The sequence below is a fragment of the Camelus bactrianus genome, chromosome 8 (genome assembly GCF_048773025.1).
Source record: "Camelus bactrianus isolate YW-2024 breed Bactrian camel chromosome 8, ASM4877302v1, whole genome shotgun sequence".
Lineage (NCBI taxonomy): Eukaryota > Metazoa > Chordata > Mammalia > Artiodactyla > Camelidae > Camelus > Camelus bactrianus.
The window spans coordinates 59,440,212-59,459,576 of record NC_133546.1 but is presented as its reverse complement, the minus strand read 5'-3'; the positions used below and the strand labels follow the sequence as shown (position 1 = coordinate 59,459,576).

Genomic DNA, 19,365 nt, shown 5'->3' with positions numbered 1-19,365 from the left:
TCTGTATCAAATCACAACTGTCATTCCTGCCACAAGCACAAATGTCAGGGTTGAAGGTGCAAATGACCATAGTTCCAAATGACCAGGTTTTCCTACAGAAAACTTTGGGATCATGACCCACCTGTTTTCCCAGAGTGGATTGAATAATTTCATGTCTTCAGGAGAAGGACTATGTTTTACCTCTGACACCTAAAATGTTAGGACTGTTATGATTTCAGAACAGTGCACATTTGCTAATCCCACTATTTGCTCCCTGAAGCCTTTGACTAAGTAGGGAGACTGGAGGGAGAGGAGGTCAGCAACTGGTAATTTCAGCTTTCCCACCCGGCGGGTGGGGTGAGGCCATGCACTTCCTGAAGCTCAAATCCCGGCAGCACTGCACTCTTCTGACATCACATGAATTCATCATTTACAGCCTCACTGCCAACCCAGCCAGACTGTTCCCAAGGCCCACACACTCGGGTTGTCTGGCCTCCCCACCATTCGATATCTCATATTCCCTTTACATCAAAATCCAAGACTCAAATGATCAAATATTCTTTTCTGGCTTAACTGTAGTTACTCCTTAACCACCATTCTAAACTCTGTGCCTTGCAATTCATTGTATCTTGGAATTGGTGTTTCCTTTTCCCCATTTATTTTCATTTAGCCTTTTGTTTTCAGTTAAACTTATTATTTTGAGAGAACTGTAATGTGCGTTTGTAAGAAACAATATCCTTCACCCGGCTTCCTCCAGTGGTGACTTCTTGCATAGCTGTAGCAGGATATCAAACCAGGAAATTGGGTTTAATGACTTTTGTCTACTCTCATAGGCACTAGAGAGATTCAAAATTCAGAGTTGAGGAATCAAATTAGCATGATCACATCTTTTAGATTTCTGATCAGATTAATCATGTAGCAGATAAGGGTCCAAACAAGAGGAAAAGACAAGTTCTATAATTTCTAACACAGGGATCAGAGGCAGAGAAAATCAGTTTACAATGCGTAATGATATGTCTTTATTTCATCAACAGAAATGGTGTCTAGACAAAATTCAGTTAACACTAGCAATTCAATTGAGTGAAAATTTTTTTTTGCACAATAGTGTATTTACAATGAGTAAATGAAGTTTCAATTCATTAGTTCATAGCAATGTTTTTTCCCCAAAAAAGGTAAAAACTCTTAGTTACAGAGAATAAGCATCAACAGCCATTTCATTTTTACAAGAAAAACCACAAGAAAAACCACAATCACTTAGAAAATAAAAAGACAAGCCTAAGAACTAGTACAATAAAACAATGCATTGAATTAAGTTACATTAATCGCATAGAATCTGTGTAAAAAGTATGTAGAAAAACACCTGATGTAACCTGTTACAGTCGTTGACCAGTTATGAGAGGTACAGAGGGTTATACAGGTAGATATGTGTGAAAACTGTCCGTATTGTTCGACCTGGGGAGGAAGAGGAGAGGGGCTGCAGCCCCTTGCATACACTGAGAAGACCCTGTTTTGAATATGGCCTCTGGAGTTTGTAAGGCATATATTAGAGGTGCACTTGCATCAGACTGGTTCTGGAACAAATTCTCACGGGCCCTTCAGGCCTCACAAGCAAAGGTGGTGCTTGCCTCGAATGGCTCACCGTGTCTAACCAGCGCTCGAAGCTCCTGAACGCATGTGGGATCTTCCCGATCACTCACCAGCAGCGGCAGGTCTTTTGTGTCAGCGCGTGAACTGGCATCCCCGCGTTCACACACGCGACATACATTGTGAGGACTCACGTGGAGGTCACCTCTCTGCCTCCAGATTGGTTTTGGTAGAAGACTTAGCATCAGACTGTTGGAAAACCCCTCTTGGTCCGAGTCCCTTCACTCTTTCCCGATATACATGTCCCACGGGAGCATGAATGCTCTTGGTGCACTTCTGCGTCTAAGGAGGCCACTGTGTTATCTGAGGTCAATCCACAGGAATGGAAATGAAAGTCAGAGCTGTCTGTCCATTGCTTGAGAGTGAAATGCACATACCACGTCACAGCAGGAAATGAAAGCTACGGAAGTGGGCCTCTGCAACCAAGTGGGTTTTGTTCACAAAAATGGCACCATCATTTTCATGTTACAATTCAAATGCACTGATACTCATTTGATATAAATATTCTCTCCCAGGGTGGAGTGTAGGAAAATACTATACACTTACTTTTCTTTGCAACAAATGTTTTTGCACCATCAGTTGAATAATTTATCTGCAATCTGCCACAATAGGTTTTTTTCTATGTACAAAGACTATCTGCACACAATATTTGTGTACAAATCTATTCTATTCTACGGCATAAATCTTTGATGCCTGGGTCAGGAGATGGCTTGGGCAGTATTTTGAACATCCAGCTTGAACACAGAATGCCTCTACACACACAAACTGCCTGCATGAATACCAACCCCAAACAGGCATTGCACTGTGGACTGACTCACCAGAAGCTGATCCTCAATTTGTGGAAGACAGATCAACTCGTGATCCAGTGAACAGCTTTATTCTTAAAAAAAAAAAAAATTATTTTTCTCTGCCTATGTATAGTGATTTGAGGATATAACTTGATTCTTGATGGGCAACTTATCCAACACCTGCAAACATTAGTGCAGCAGTGTGAAGTCAGCTATGAAATGGCTCCCAGTGGAAATGGGGGTATCGTGTGTAGAACTAGGTAGCCAATAGGGATTCAAAAGCACTTTGTGGGCTTTTACTCATTTTGAGAGGATTAGGAGAAACTTAGCACATGGATCAACTTGTAGGGGCAGGACTTCATGTTTTCTGAAAAGGCGTATCATTTTCACACCTTGTTTGTTTCTTCTTCAAGAGCAATTATAAAGCATTAAAGGAGAAACTGTAGCCTTTAGACCTCTTGACAATAGCACTGGACTTCACAGTGTGCACACCTGGCTTTTAGCGGTCCCTTCATGCAGGTCCTGTCTCTGGTCCCTGCCCTCCTTTTCAAGGAGAAGTGGCAGGCGGCATACTAATCACCAGCCTTTTTTTTTTTTTTTTTTTTTTTTTTTTTACTTCCTTGGGAAAGCAACACAAGAATTAAATCCAAAATCATAGTGCATCTTAAAAGCAGCATACCTTTAGAAAGACAGTTAATAAATTACTTGCACACTATACAAAATAACATTTCCCCTGCAGCATCACCTCTGATGCCTGAGTCATTGTTATGAGACCCAGAAGAGAAGGAGCAGGTGGCCTAGTCACTTTGCCAGCTTTTTTTCTTTTTCCTTTTTTTTTTTTTTTTGCTTGTTTTTGCAATGGTTTTGTTCCAGAATCAGTACGTAATGAAGTTCTTTTATTCAAGGCACCCCCAGATAACGCAGAGAAACAGACACATACAGCAAAAGCACACACCTGCCCAAGCCTGACCCACCTGAATGAAGTGAGGTTGTCTGGAGACACAAGTATAAGAGAGGCAGATCCAAGGGGAGGACTACTTTCAGGTGGATGTTAACCAACCACAGGGCCGCCTCCACTGTCCCAACAGCCCACGCCTGCTCCAGCCCTTCGGAAACCCAACCCACTTGTGGCAGGGAGCCGCCTGAACATTCCATAGCTGGAGGGTTCTTTATTTTTGTAAGGATGGACACTTAAAGAGACAACTAAGTGTCACCATGCTGTGCAAACACTATTCCTTGCTGTTAACTTCCTTCTCCCTCTGTCTTCATCCAAAGACACGGGTTGCACTAAGGGATCCCGGGGAAAGGAGTTTTTAAAACTCCACTTGAGGCAACTCGGACTCTGGTCCTCAGCTAGTCCTCCCTTTGAATCAACTCAGAAACAGTTTTGCCAAGCACATGATTCAGAGCAGTAAGAGACAAAGAGACGCCACATAAACAATTGCACAAAGCCAGTTGCTGTTCATGGTGGGTAGTGAACAAAATCACAACAACTTGTTAAAATCTCTGAGAAATCGAAAGAGTTTCTCCAGCAGGGTTTTTAACCAGTTCCCATGGCAGGGGTGGCAGGGGTTTGGTTGGGGAAGAGGAAGACATGTGAGGCAGGGGTTGGCAGAAGGAGGAAGTGGGCTGAGTTAGGATGGAGAGAAATAGAGCCCCCTCCCCACTGGGAGGCCTGCTGCTCAGGACAGCAGAAAGGGGGACAGGTCGGAATGTGGTCAAGACTACCAGTTGCACATGAGTTGGTACCTGGGTAAATCACGCCAAAAGCTGGTTTGGATCTGGTTGTGATATGAGCAGAAAACATTCTTTTTTTTTTTTTTTTTAAAGAAGAGGAGGTCACTTAAAAAAAAAGGCAAAAAGAGAGTTAAAACAACAACAACAACAACAACAAAATACTGTTGGCTGACTCCTCCACCAGAACACATACCTGTGATGTATCACGTGATTCACATCAAGTTTAAATTCAAGCTTTCACCAGTTTTCCCCAAAGGTAAACCTCCCGGTGAAGCACAGAACTGTTCTACGAGGCCAAGAAATTCCAACAGCCACAAGAAGAATGGTAGCTCCGACACAAAGCTCTACCAAAATCTGTCTCAGACAAGCACACACACGTACATACACACATGAGAAAAAACAAAAACCCAGAGGCAGGTTTTAAAAGTGGAACTATTTTTAAAGAAAAGCCTTTTTTTTTTTTTATCCTACGTCATGAACCAACAAATTTCTGGCATTCATACATATTTAAACATTTAGCACTAATATTTGTACAGAAAAAAGTTAATAATACTAAACCATATGTTACTATGATTTCACTTTTCGCCTACATCATATACTAATTTCCCCTTTTACATGCAGCTTTAATATCGTCCAAACAATGGCACAAATAAAGAAACAAAATCAACCACCTAGTCCCCACTGCCCACCACCCTATCCCCACATCAAACTGTTCAAGACTCTTCCCACAGCCGGGCTGTAGGGCCCACTGGAGGGAGGGAGCTGACCCCTCCTCTGCACAGGCTGCGGGACCTGGCACATCTTCCTGTAAACGTGGCCAGGAGCCAACATGCCCCCTGAGCCAAGGGAAGCTGCTCTCTGTGGGTTGCAAGCCAACCAGTTTTGCAGCAAGAGAAGGAAATTAACATCAAGTGAGGGGGGAGGATGTGTGTGTGGTGGAGGTGGGAGGGGGCAGGGAGGAGTCCTGGCCTTATCACTGTCCAAAGCTTCAGAATGAAATCTGCCTTCGGACCAGAGACCAGTGGAAAACCTCAGAATTCAACTCAAAGCATTTGGAGAAGGAAAGGAGAAAGAAATGCTTTTGCCTGGGTCAGGGACAGACCTGAGGTTAACATCTGTCCTGCTCTCTCTTACTCTGGGCAAGCTGCATGAACCCAGGACAGCCACTTAAAGGCAGGACCTCCAGGACTGTGATTCACACCCCCTCGGGTGAGTCCTGGGAGGCGGGTCCTAGGCAGGGAAGCTGGGTGGCCAGGCAGCCAAGTCCTTCAAAGGAGAAGTTCCTACTGTCCTATACCTTCAAGAGCAAGCAGAGGCCTGGTGAAGGGTTGAAATGAAAGGGACTTAACTCCCTGGGTGAGAAAACAGTTCTAACTTGATATCTAGGAGCCAATGCTTGCTGAATTCTGGTCTAAAATCATGGATTCCTGCTGTCTTGTACTTTTGAGGGAGACGTCCAAACTCTTTCCCCATGTAGGAATCTGAACATCCAGCATCATCTGTGAACCATCTATCTGCATTTAAACTTTGCTTAGGGAAAGGTGGGAAGGAGGTGAAATATAAAAATATTCAAGCAGATTGTTGTCTACATCCTAGGATGAATTCATTATTTGGCAAGATTGTTTTTTCCTACATCATTATCACCTGAGTGCTTTTTACTTAGCTAAACTGTTTTACTTCTTAACTAAAAGCAAAGAATATACAGTATACTTGAGTTATACTGAAGTGACAACTTCATTTAAGAAAATAGGTTTGACCCAAAACTCAGTGCAAGTGGCAAAGTTGACCTGGACTGTACAGTATCTGCAAGAAAAAAACCAAACCCGCGATACTCAGCTGACACCATCTGATGGTGCCCAAATCAAACCAACCAACCAATTAAACAAACAAACAAAAAAAGGTCTGAAATAAAACCTCAAAGAAAGCTTCCAACATTGAGTTCTGTCCATAAATAAGCACAAATTGAAATTGAACTGTGAAGCAAGTAAAACGACCACGTTAACAGTTACCAAACTAGTTCTAGCATCAGAGACAAAAGAAGAGGAATGTTGGAACCTGTTTATAAATGAGAAACAAAGTTTCCAGTTTTAGGATGAGAAAATTGAGGCATGCAGGACTTTTGCATATGGAGAGAGATATATATTTTATATATATATTATATATAATATGTACAGTCTAGCTATAAAACTTTGATGTGTATAGAAGCTGTCTTCAATGAAAAAAATTGAACATTCAGAAGAAATTCCTGAGATAGGGTTTGTGACATGGGCCACTGAGAAAAAAAATCCGTGGTTGGGTCCTAGAGGTGTTATAGTCTATCCCTGTTAAGATTGAAATGAACCCACAGACAGACAGTATTCAGCACTGTCGTCTTTCCTCGCCTGAGCAAGGGGTAGCACCATTGTGAAGGTAACTATATATCGCTCCTGCTTGAAGGGAGGAGAGAATACTTAGAAACAGTATTGCTGCTAAGACTGCTGTAGTGTGCACCAAATTCCTTCTTGGTTCTTCCAGACAACAGATGAACAGCACCGCAGGCTGACGGAAGGACACCTGGGTGGGCGAGGTGTGAGAACTGGGAGGCAGGCCGTCACTAGGTGTAATCTTTCCTGGGCTGCTCATCCGTTGTACACTTATCAGTCATTTCCTGGCAGAAGTCCACGGTCACTGTTTGGCTCCTGGGTTCCAGAGGTGGTCCTCTCTCTGAGAAGGTTCCTGGGTCGGTGCCTTCCAGCCTCCTCGCAGAAGTACAGTTCTCTGAGGTGTTGCTGGGTGCCCAGGGGGGACCGGGGGGCGCTGCGCCCTGCTCCAAGCAGCAGGGGATGCTCTCCCCCACCGCACACTGGGGGGCGGCAAGGTTCTGCTCAACGCCCAAGGGCGCGGGGTTAACGCTGGAGGCTGTGGGGAGACCCATGGGTCTGAGGACAGGGCAGTACCGATGCAGGGCCTGGATCTGCTCGGGGCTCTGGATATCTCGGCAGACTTCCTGGGAAAGGCAGGAGAAGTTGTCCAACAGTTCCCCCATGCACGCTTTCAGCTGATTCCTCTCTGACAACAGCTTCTCTTTCTCACACACCTGGACAATGGAGAAAAAAGAGAAGGCCTGATCGAACCTGATTGAACCAAGACCCTGCTTTTGGGGGGTTTTCAACTTTGGTTTTGCATCCTACATTATAGTGTAACTCATGAATGACTAGGTCAGGATCTAGAAACTTAAATATATATACAGGGAGCTTGGACACACATTCCTGCCAAGTCTCCTGTATGAGCAGCCCATCCAGATGTGCCACCGATCTTGACCCCTTCCCCATGGCAGCTCTTTATCCTTCTCTGAGGCCTGGCCATGTGACCAGCAAGAGCATCACCAATTAGAAGACTGCAACAACTCAAGGGTCCAGTTTCCTGGAATTTGGGGTTTGCAGAGAATCAGCAGGAACACTCTCAGTTCCAAACCTTGTAGTTGAAAACCTCCCCCACATGTATTAGGCTGCCATTTCTGGAGGTCAAAAATAACTGACCAACTCCAACTATATGGCATTCTGTAAAAAGGCAAAACTACGGACTTTTTTTTACTTTAGTTTACTTTTTTTTAACTTAACATTTTTTACTATAGTAAAAAGATCAGTGGTTGGTAGGGGTGGAGGTGGGGGAGGGAGGGATGAATAGGTGAAGCATAGAAGGTTTTCAGGGCAATGAAACTACTCTATGACACTGTCACGGTGGGTACATGTCATTATATATTTGTCCAAATCCATGGAACATACAACACCAAGAGAGAGCCCTCAGGTGAATTATAGACTTTGGGTGATTGTGACGTGTCAGTATAGATTCATCAATTGTGTAACAAATGCACCACTCTGGAGGAGGCTGTGATTGTACAGGGGTATGTGGGAACTCTTTATTTTCCATTCAGTTTTGTTGTGAATCTAAACTTCTCTGAAAAAGAAAGTTAAAAAATTACAAAAAATAAAAAAATCAACCATTGGCAGTTTTACATGGTTCAGTCCAACATCAGCAGGCTCCCTGGCCTTTGTAGCGGATGACCTGAACTAAACGGATCCTCTTAGGGCAGTAGGGGACGGTACAGTGAGTCCCAAGGACAAGGGAAGGGTGGACAGAGGTGGGGAGACTGAGCCCTAGTGTACAAACTGAAGGTTTTGAGATGTTCTTAAACAAAACCCCACATAAGCTCTTGTGTTACTAAAATTGATCACCCAATGGGAGAGACGAATTTAGCCAAGGCAAGGGAGACTAAAGTAGGTTTTGTTGGGGGGAGGGTATAGCTCAAACGGTAGAGCCCACGCTTAGCATCCATGAGGTCCTGGGTTAAATCCCTAGCATCTTCTCCAAAAATAAATAAACCTAATTATCTCACCCTGCCAAAATGGAAAAATAGTTAAATAATAATGAAAACATTAAAATAAAAAATAAAGTAGGTTTTACGTAACTATCTTTGTGAGGAGAGAAGGTAAGGAGGTGTCCAGAAGCACATGAAGAGAAATCGATGGAGAAACGGGACATCTGAAGCGTTGTGAAGTCAGTACTCAGACTTTGCAAGGAGAGATGGGAGAAGAAATGAAGAGCGGGGAGGGAGAGAGAAGCAAACGTGGGACAAGGGTGGTCTCCTACACGGGAGCTGCACATGCGGTAACACCAATGCAGTCTCGCTGGCACTGTGGGCATGTGTGTCGGAGACTGATTTGCACGGGGAAAGGGCACCTGCTAAAATATTTATAAATTTATCGAGAAAACATGTTTTAAAAATGAAAAATAAACAGATGTACCAGTGCAACTTGAGAGAAATACAGTGGGCAAGTTTGCAAGATTGGAGCAGGGAGTGGGAGACAGCGTGGCAATGGGAGTAAGTGGGCGGGGCGCGGGACCCGCGGGGCGGGACCAGCCTGGACCAGCCTGCCCTTGTCTGCCCGTGAATGGACAGGGCACCGCAGAGTGGGGTGGGTCTGGGATAAAACACATCGGGAGGGCTCCTGGGGAAAAGAAATCTTAAACTCGTGGCTATGGAACCTGGTCTTCCTTCCCTGGACCTGGAAGTCTGCCAAATGAGAGGCAACACCAGCCCCAGAAGGGATCTCAGTCTCAATTCTGCCCCATCATCTTGGCCAAGCCACCGACTCCTCCACTGCTCTGCAAACTATTCTGGGCCACTTTCTAGGGGGAAGAAAAGGAAATGCTGCATGTGACAGCGTTTTGGCCCTCTGCAGGAAAGGCAGCGTATATCAAGGCCCTGGTTAAGAGCAAGATGCTCCAAGTCACAGATGTACATTGATGAACACGTGACACTCTCATTCATCAGGGAACACAGTATAGTATTTAAGGCGTTTCCAAAAAAGTAGAGGGAGAACCAGGCAATGCCTTCTTGGTTTTTCAACTGAACAATACTAGCAAAGTGCTTTTAGATAGCTGCCTGGTGTGTGGCTTAGACTTTACTATGTTCAGCATTACAAGATTACAGAGAAGAACGCTAATTACAAAAAATCAGGCATCTCTCAAATGTGGGCAATTAGAATTATTCTTGGATCTAAAAAAGAGTGCAGGGCCAGAATTACATAGACATGTGCTTAAGGCCGTGATGACTTATACTCAGCTGGCTCAGCCTTGCCTGGGTCCCTAAGCCCAGGGGTCTTTCAGAAGACCCACGTTCACCAGCAGCAGTATCTTGTTTCCTAGTTGGCTTATATTAAAAATTGTTGGGGGACGGATATAGCTCAGTGGTAGAGCTGCATGCTTAGCATGCACGAGGTCCTGGGTTCAATCGCCAGTATCTCCATTAAAAAAATTTTTTTTAAATTGTGGTTGTTGTTAAAACAACATTAAAGAAAAATTTTGAAAAAGAAGGAATTTGTAATTTCATGACCCAGTCACAATTTTCAATAAATTTTGGGGTAATAGATATGTCCTGAGAGGTTTCAGTGAAGCTGCACTGGAGAATCAGAGATCATTGAGATGGTCCTTGTCGTGAGGAAGCTATAGTCTAGGGCCAGGGGCTGAGGAGACAGACACAAAAACAGATAATGCAAGACTAATGTAATAAGGACAAAGCCAGAGGTCAGATTGGAGCTCTGAGGACAGGTGCTCAGCTTCACCAGGGACTCAGGAAAAGGGCTTCCTGGAGGGGTGACCGTAACCTGACTCCTAAGGAACAAAGGATGCAGTCAGAGAAGAGAACAGCCAAGGACTGTCCAAGCTAGAGGAGAAACAGCAGAAGATAGAGCATGGGGGAAGTGCACCCAATTTGGTTTTATTAGGGGTCAAGTTCCAGGAAAGGAAAGGAAGGTGATGCTGGAGGGTAGATTGAATCATGGAGAGCACAGTGTGTACTTGCTAAGGAGCTTGGCCTTTATTTTGCAGGCGATGCCAGCCACTGAACATGGGCAAATTTTCCCTGTTTGATGGGCGCTGATTAAATTAAAAAAAAAAAAAAAAACCCAAGTTCCAGGACTATCTCGATCATAGGTAACATTTACTCAGGCTTCTCAAATGTCTTATCTTGCTCATACGTTCTCATCGGGACACTGGCTTACCATGAAGCAAAGGACTGCCATATATAGTTCGAGGACCCAAACTTAGATCATGACCACAGTATGTGGCCTCCCTCTTCTTCAGCCTGACACAGACACAGCACCTGGGATGAGTTTCAGTATTTGGCTGGTAGAAAGGTTGAGCTGAATGAGGTTATGTTCATTGATTGCCTTCAAGGGTATAGTCAGGAACCAGAAGCCACCTGGATTTACTTCCTGTGGCTTTAGGTTATCAAAGAGAAAGAATTGCAGAGCTCTGAGTGAGGGGAAGTCTTGGAAGATGTGAGATTGTTCCCTGAGACAAAATACTCTCAGGCACAGGGAAGAGGTGACAGCCACTTTGAGACAGAATTGCAAAATTCAGGACCTGGGGTGCACAGCGCTTCAGGTGGCTGAGTGACCCCTGGTGGTAGGCTGGGTCCTACCTCTAACCTACACTCCTCTGTGGGAGGCGGGAAAATGCAGTGCAGTTAACACAAGATTGTTATCAGACAACTAGGTTTGCATTTACGCTCTGTCGCACAGCAGGGCGTTACCTAACCTCTCTGCTCTCTAGTTTCCTCCTCTGTAAATGGAGATAACATAGCACTTAAATCACAGGCTTGATCTGAGGATTATATGTGATCATCTACAGAAATTAGAATAATACCTGGCCCACATATGTGTGCAATAAATGTTAGCTCTTAGCACATGTTGAATGGAAAATAAAAAAGAACCACTTCTATATGAATGGCTGAAAGATATAAAATATCGATACCCAATCACACACCCGCACAGACATACACACTTTACAGATACAAAACTATTATTTTTGATGAGAAATTTGTTTAAAAATCAATGCAAACTTCCCTGAATGGTGTCCCTTCTCTCTGCTTCCCTGGCCTTCACTACCATAATTCTGCATCAGCGAAGGGTGGGCCGACTCACCAGTTTGCGGATTTCACATTCTAAGTTCTGAATACAGTCCAGCTTCCTCTTACGGCAGCGCTGGGCTGCGATGCGGTTCTTGCTGCGCCGGCGGACGTCATGAATGAACTCTAACTGCTCTGAGGTTAGCTTGTGCATCTTAATCATCATCTGGAAATCGTTCCTTGGAAGATCTGTGATTTGATCTACAGGAAAGGGAAGTTTGACCTGAAACCAAGAAGAACAGAACATGATGATGGCAGCTAGATTTTAGTTTTAATGCTGAAAGGAGGAACATCAAAAAGAAATGGTATGACCTCCTTTTTAAGATGACCAGGTACTGTGAAAACTACTGAAGCAAGCAATGATTATTCTCTCTAGTTTTCAAAAATAAGTAAGATGTAATATTCAGGTAATCAAACAGAATGCGAACATATATACACATCATGACGTGGTTATCATTCCTGAGATCTCTGAAGCAAACAGCATGGGAAATATTGAAAAACGTGTACATTTTCATTGCTACAGGACTTTTGTAAGAGGGACTCTATAATTAGTTGAGACCTACTTCCATTGAGCTCAACTTAATAAAATGACAATTTATAGATGGACATCATCTGAGGAATCATCTAAAACACGTGAATGAAAAGAGCACCATACACCTTGCAGGAAAGATGAAACAGTGTGATTCGTAGTCACAACAGCATAGGGGGTATGTGGGAGATAACGTGGAGAGGCTACACCAGCGTGATCTAGGGGATAGAAGCAAGCTTTAGTCCTTCATCCCAGATGAGGGACCACAGGCTGGTTGGTTACTTTACTTCTCTGGGCCTCAATTTCTTCATCTATAAAATGAGGCATGCTTTTCAGGTGCACAGTGCTATAAATGCATTAGGCACTTTGTATTTTTGGAAAATTCAGTGGCCAACCCATTTCACATTTTCTTTTACAGAATGACGTTGACCTTCTTCTGTCAAGAGGTGGGATGCTTGTTTCTGTCTCTGGACCAACACAACACAGCAGCAGTAATGACATGCAACTTCTGAGGCTACGTTATAAAAGCCGTGCAGCTTTCTCTTAGGCCTCTTAGATTGTCCTCTCTGGAGGACACCAGCTGCCAGGCCTCAAGGACACTCAGGCAGCCCTGTGGAGAGGCCCACGTGTAGAAGAACTGAGGCCTCCAGTCAACAACCAACATATCCTGGCCGGTCACATGAATGAGCCACCCTGGAAGTGGATTCTCTGGGCCCAGGCACACCTTCAGAGGTTGCCCCAGCCAACATCTGACTTCAACCTCATGGGATATTCCGAGCCAGAAGTGTTCAGATGGGCCACTCCTGAATTCCTGACCCACAGAAATGGCAAGAAATGTTAAATGATTATCACTGTTTGAAGCCACAGAGTTTTGGGATGATTTGTTACACAGCAACAGATAACTGATGCAGATACTATTATCAGCAAGAGTCCTCTTTCAGACTCTTGACAACTCAAGGCAGGTAAGCATTATCCAGAGAGGACACTAGTCTCTTAAGGGACAGATCTGATCTGTGTCCTCCTCCTATTGTGTTAAATGCTTGTTTACAACCCTGTGGCAGTCTGAAATATTTCCTAAGGAAGAGAACTGCTGCTCTCTTGGGCCTCCTCGGCACCCACGAGGTGGAGAACCCGGGCCTTCCCCTTCCAGCAGTCTGCCACTGCCCTATCACAGACTCCTGCTGATGAGGCAGAGACGTCAGGGGTCAGCTCTAGGCTGGCTCAGAAGCTTCTAGAAGAGAAAGGTTGTGCATTGCTTGGCCAAGACATTTCTCAGTGTTTCCCAGCTCAGAAGGCTGAACTCCTGCTCACACTGCTTTAGGCAGACCAGCAGATGGCACTATAAACTTAAACTTCCTTCAGCTCGGCGCTGTCCAGTGCAAACAACGTGAGCTGTGTGTGTGTGGGTGTGTTTCCATTTTCCAGTAGTCAAGTTAAAAGATGTGAAAAGAAACAGGTGAAATTGATTTTAATAATATGTTTAATTGAACCCACTGGAGCTAAAATATTTTCCCACATGTAATTAATATAAAAATTGGTGAGATATTTCATCTTTGGGGGGTATTACATTTTCAAAATCCAAGGCGTATTTTACACCTGGGATGCATCATGATTCAGACTAGCCTCATTTCCAGGGCTCAGTAGCTATAGTACCACTCTCGAAGAATCAACCAGTGGACTCGAGTGAACTTGAGTAACCAGAAAGACAGGCAGGTCTGGGTGTCACTGATCAAAATATTTTGGGGTGAAGAAACTAGGTCCTTGTTAACATTCCGAAGCTGAGGTGTTAAGTTTGTGTTGTTCAGGGGAGTGCGAGTATTTTATCCCGAGCTCAGACTTTTGCTTTGGTTAAATGAGATGCAGGCAGACATGAGTCTGGATCCTGGCGTTTGTGATGAGTTAATCCCCATGTACAAAGGCAATCAGACTCAGTGATCACTGGCGTCTCTGTGGCTGGATGCAATGGCTTAGCTGGGCTACTTCACAGCTCTGAGCCTGCTAGACATGGCATCTGCTGAAGGCTCCCAATGGGTGCTTCCATAGGATGAACTCTGTCCCATGACACCTGTCAAATTCTGGCCCATGAGAGCAACATTGCAACACCACACATGACACCGCACAGCCCTGACTGCTAAAGACGGGCAGTCAGGACAAACAGCTCCTTGTTATGGGCCCGGGAAAAGGCTTTGTCCACGAGCTGTGTTTGCACAGGGCTTATAATGATATGAAAGAATGTTTGATTTCCCTTTTATACCTTTTGGATAACAAACAGACACTCAGATCCTGGACGGTGCCTAAACAACACAGAGGTCTGTCTGTTGTGAACACGGATGTTTCCACACCAGGCAGATGCCTTGTTTGCACAGCAGGGGTTACAGCACTTTGGGCCTCATGGCATCTCTCCCCTCTGCTGACAACAAAGCAATTCTGCTTCTGCTCTAAATTGTGTTTACCTCTTTTCAGAAAGAATATCTACCTATAGCTTAGGCCACAGGGAAAGTAAAAAAGCCTTCAACAGCTACTGTATTTAAAATCCTCTAGACAGCAAATATAAAACACTCCGGAAACAGGACAGAGGTTGACAGGAAAGAGGAAAAATCAACAATGCTAGTTTCAAAGTCCTTGAAGCAAAAGGCCATATAACATTTCAGCAGAGCTGATGCAACTCAAGCCGCTTTACAAAGAGGTCAAAGGAGAATTGTCAGCTCTAGACTTTCTTCCACACAAAAAAACCCCCGAGCCCTAGCTACTCTTGTGTCTTTTAAAAGGTGCTGCTACCCCTCTGGCAAGAGAGGGCTTCCCCAGCTACCAAAGGGAAGCCAGCCCCTGACATGTTCTTGGAAAGGCATGGTGGTAAGCTCAGCAGTTCTTTGTTGATTTCAGGGTAGTAAGTTCCAAGCCAATGGGCATCTTCCCTGGAGATAAACAGCAGCCAGACCCACAATGGTGCTGGAAGAACATGCCTTTCTCTGGCTGGCAGGCACCCACCCATTGCCCAAAGGTGCTCAAAAGCTAACATGATTTGGCCTTGGACATCGAGAAGGCTGATGCCCTCCTGCCTTTCTTCTGGCAAATTCTTACAACCCAAATGGGCCCAATAGGGCTTCATAGCATATTTATTGTCCCTCCACACACTGATTCCTTCGGGACTTTACTCCTCAGCGGTGGCTTGGTTTCCATTCCCTGTACCTTCATATATAGTGACATGACAAGCTGGAGAGTCCTGCAAACCACCACCACCACCTGTGAACTGCCGGCCTACAGCTCCCGTCTGCTGGCCACACGCGAGTGAGGCTAAGCGTAGAGGCATGTCAGGCTGGCCAGGGTGTGGAGAAGGAGAAGGGCCCATGGGGTCGGGGGCCCAATGTCTCTAGACACGGGGCTGCCACACAGGTACTGCCCCAGCTTGGGTTCTCCGTGGAGACTCACTCAAGAATCAGGGGCAACCAGGGCTTGTCTGATCTGCTCTTGTCACTGTCACCTCTCACCAGTAGGGTGCACTCTCCTCCCTCCAGAGCACAACAGGAGGAACAGGGCAGAGGATGTTTCTCCCAGGTACCCACACTGGCCTGTTCAGTAGCGACCAGAGAAGGGCATTATACCTTCTGGGGTTTCCAGCTCTGGAGCCCCCAGTGAAATAAGTGGTCCCTGCAGTGCTGAGGAATCTCAGGCCCCAGGGGCTGATGAAACGTGGGAGGACACTGTGACATCTGGACAATGAATGAAACCCCAACATTCCTCCTCGGGGGCCTGACCAGAGGATGCTGCTGGCTGGACCCCGGGTGCAGGTGCTGCTTTCTCACCAGACAGAAATCAGCTGCTCCCTTTCTCTATCCTGCCTACAGCCACCCTGGTTCTGCTGCCAAACCACATCCCCTCTCTCCCAGTTAAACCAAAATACCATTTAAAAATTATATGAGAAATAAAACTTAGAGCAGAAAATTCAATTATGAGACAAAAGAGGAGAAAAAAAATCCCCACTCCCGAACAATGACTCTCTTGCTCTGGCAGACTTCCCTGTGGTCTCTGTTTCCTCTGCATACTTTTTACAGGGTTGTAATCAGAAGGTACTAAGGCTCCCTCACCTCAATTTGCCTCTCAACACACACCTCACTCGCCTGGTGTCTTTGGTGTGTGGAATGGGGACTATCTGAGGAGTAGGATAGAGATGCAAATGTTGCAGACAAAGGTGAAAAGAAGCATCTATTTCCTCTAGAAATCCCCAACGGAAGCGGGTTTGTTGATTTTCTTTCTTATCTCCTTTCTTAGATTCACTACTAGATGTTGGGTAGAAGCCACAGAAGTTGGATCCTGCTAGCAGTACCCTGAGGACCTGAGAGTGCAGTCACCTCTCCAAAACCTTTAACCCTTATGCTCTTACAAGCGTATCCCTGCGCTTTGTCTGGGGACAAAGCAAGATGCCCACTGGGCTGAGTACAGTGCTGCTGGAATGGGGACAGCCAGCTCTGTGCTGAGCCAAAGCCAATAACTAAATCTCTCCTGCCAGGCTATGACATGCTTCCTACACAACTTCTAACCTCTGTCCTCATGGTCCAGTTTCTGGAGCAAACAGGACACCTGGAATTTAGTTGGTACTAAAGTAACACTGCACTTAATTAGCTGTGTGGTTTTCAGGCAAGTATTTCATTCTCTGCCCTGGAGTTCTTCGAGGATCTGCGAGTCAGAAAGAGATAATACTCAGCTTTTAGAGTTGTTATGAAGAATGAAATTGGATAATAGATGGGAGAAAGTGCTTTGAAAAGTTTGATTGCTTTATAAATATGAAGTATTATTATTATTTCTGCTTATCAGCCCTATCCTTCTTTGTCACCTCTTTTCTTCTTTCAGTCATACAGTAGCTTTGGAGTTCCAGATGCTAAGAGTCTTTCTAGACAACATGAAAACACTGTTTTAATTAGACATATGGCTGACTTCTATGCTGCCCAGCAAGGTTTTCTTTCTATTAAGCAGAGCAATTACAGATACTTTTAAAAAGATGCCTGATTCAACAAACCACAGAAACGACTGTAAAAATTTTAAATGCAACATATGTCTGGAAGTCCGTATTTGGGTGGAAGAGTTAAAGTCAGACATGATCCTCTATCACATTTCAGTGTTGCTCTGGACCTCATTTCTCCCTGCCCTACACATACACAAACACACATGAATACACACTGCCCTTACACACTTGTATCCCTCTTGACATGAAACATGTTAATAAAACAAGTCCAACTAATCAATACTTTTGATTATGCAAATCAACTGTCTTTCTAGTGCTTCTTTACTAAAACCTAAAATTAATTAGAAATGCTTGTGGTACAAAACTGTCTCACTAAGAGGCTTACTACTTGGAAAATACTTGTGACTTTTCTATAATTTTCAAATTTTAAAAACAAACCTTTATGGGGTAGAGGATACAGCTCAGTGGTAGAGCATGTGCCTAGCAAGCACAAGGTCCTGGGTTCAATCCCCAGTACCGCCATTTAAACAAACAAACAAACAAAGAAATAAAATTACCTACCCCCCCCCCAAAAAAAACCCATATACAGTGTTGTATGTGAATTATATCTCAATAAAACTGGAAGGAAAAAAATTAAAAAAAAAAAAGAATCTGTAAACTACAGTGAGATACCACTTCACACCCACTAGAGTGCCTATAATAAAAAAAGGTGGACAACAACAAACACTGATGAGGAAGGAGAGAAATTGCCAGTGGGAATGTAAGACGGTTTAGTGTATCCTGGAAAACAGTCTCATAGTTCCTCAAAAGGTTAAACAAAGGGCTATCATATGATCTAGCAATTTCACTCCCTGGTATACAATGAAGACAACTGAAAACATGTCTATAAAAAACTTGTACACAAAAGCTCTAGGCAGCATTATAAATAATTGCCCCAAAGTGGAAATAACCCAAGTGTCCCTCAACTGATGAATGGAGCAACAAAATTGGTTTATCTCCACAGTAGAATATTATTCAGCAATAAAAAGGACTGAAGAAGCAATACGTGGTCATGTACCCAGTGGGTACATTGATGACAAAGAGGCACCCTGAAAACATTATGCTCAGTGAAAGGAGCCAGACACAAAAGGCCACATATGGTAAGATTCCATTGAAACGAAATGTCCAGAATAGGCAAATCTATAGGGACAGAAGGTGGATTAGTGATTTCGTGGGGTTAAGAGGAGAGGGCAATGAAAAGCGACTGCTGATGGATATGGTGTTTCTTTCATGGGGTGATAAAAATTTCTGGAATTAGACATGGGTGATGGTCATATAACTTCACGAATCATTAAAAACCACTGACTTGTTCACTTTAACAGGGTGAATTTTACGGTATGTGAATTATATCTCAATTAAAAAAAAGAACCTGTGTGAGATAAACATATATAGAATTCAAACATTACAGAAATACATAGAAATAAGACTTTCCCTAGATCCTCTCTCTCTAATTTTGCCTCTCATTTTTATCTTATTCCTCTATACTCTTTTATTATTTATGTTTCTTTACAAACTAAACTAGGACCTTGTTATAACAGACTGTTTATGTTACTTTTTTCACTAAATATGACCTGTCCATTTTTTCATCATTGGAAGTAAGAAAAAAAATCCCCAACTCTTTAAGTAACACAGCACTAAATATGTTCTTAAGAATGCTTACTGCATCAATGTCTATAAGAGGGAAAAAACTGGAAACTGGAAAGTCTATTAACAGGTGATAGCTGAGTAAATTGTGATTTATGGGAACCACAGATATTAAAGAAGCAAGTGTCAACCCTATGCGACTGAACTAGAGGCGTGTACATGGTAGGCAGCTATGTGCAAAAAGCAAGTTGTTTTGTAATTATATAGTACATGCTATCAAAATAAAACCCAAATCCCTAGAGATGTGAATGTGTTTGTACATTATTGAAGGCATGGAGCTAAGTTTGGTATGTTAGGGGCTGGGTATGCTGTGTTTGATTAGATGAAAAAAAAAAGGAACTTAAAAAGCTGATTGCTGATAAGGGACAATATTGTGCTTACTTAAGTTTTCTTCAAAGCTAGGGAATAGTCAGGATGAGAAGTCAATGTTGATGAGATGGGAGAGTTAAGAGGGTGTAATCAGAACATCTGATAGAATATAAAGTAAGTTAACACTTTTCTTTTGATCTAATATTTTGGCTCTTTACAGAGGTGGAGGAAGAGAGGTTGGAAGAAGCCTGGACTGTCGACTGAAGTACTGGACAGATGGGTGGCT

The 19,365-nt window shown here is 43.8% G+C and overlaps 1 protein-coding gene across 5 annotated transcripts in view; it reads right to left on the bottom strand.

The window, feature by feature from the left end:
- Positions 1-970: 970 nt before the first annotated feature.
- BACH2 (BTB domain and CNC homolog 2) overlaps positions 971-19,365 on the bottom strand; it is a 324,594-nt gene continuing 306,199 nt past the window's right edge. For all 5 annotated transcript variants that reach the window (XM_074368612.1, XM_074368613.1, XM_074368614.1 and 2 more), the window contains 2 exons: positions 11,615-11,821; positions 971-7,224 (listed from right to left, as the gene is read on the bottom strand). In XM_074368612.1, the coding sequence (XP_074224713.1) occupies positions 6,742-7,224; positions 11,615-11,821 (690 nt within the window). In that variant the 3' untranslated portion in view covers positions 971-6,741. The remainder of the gene's footprint in view (positions 7,225-11,614; positions 11,822-19,365) is intronic.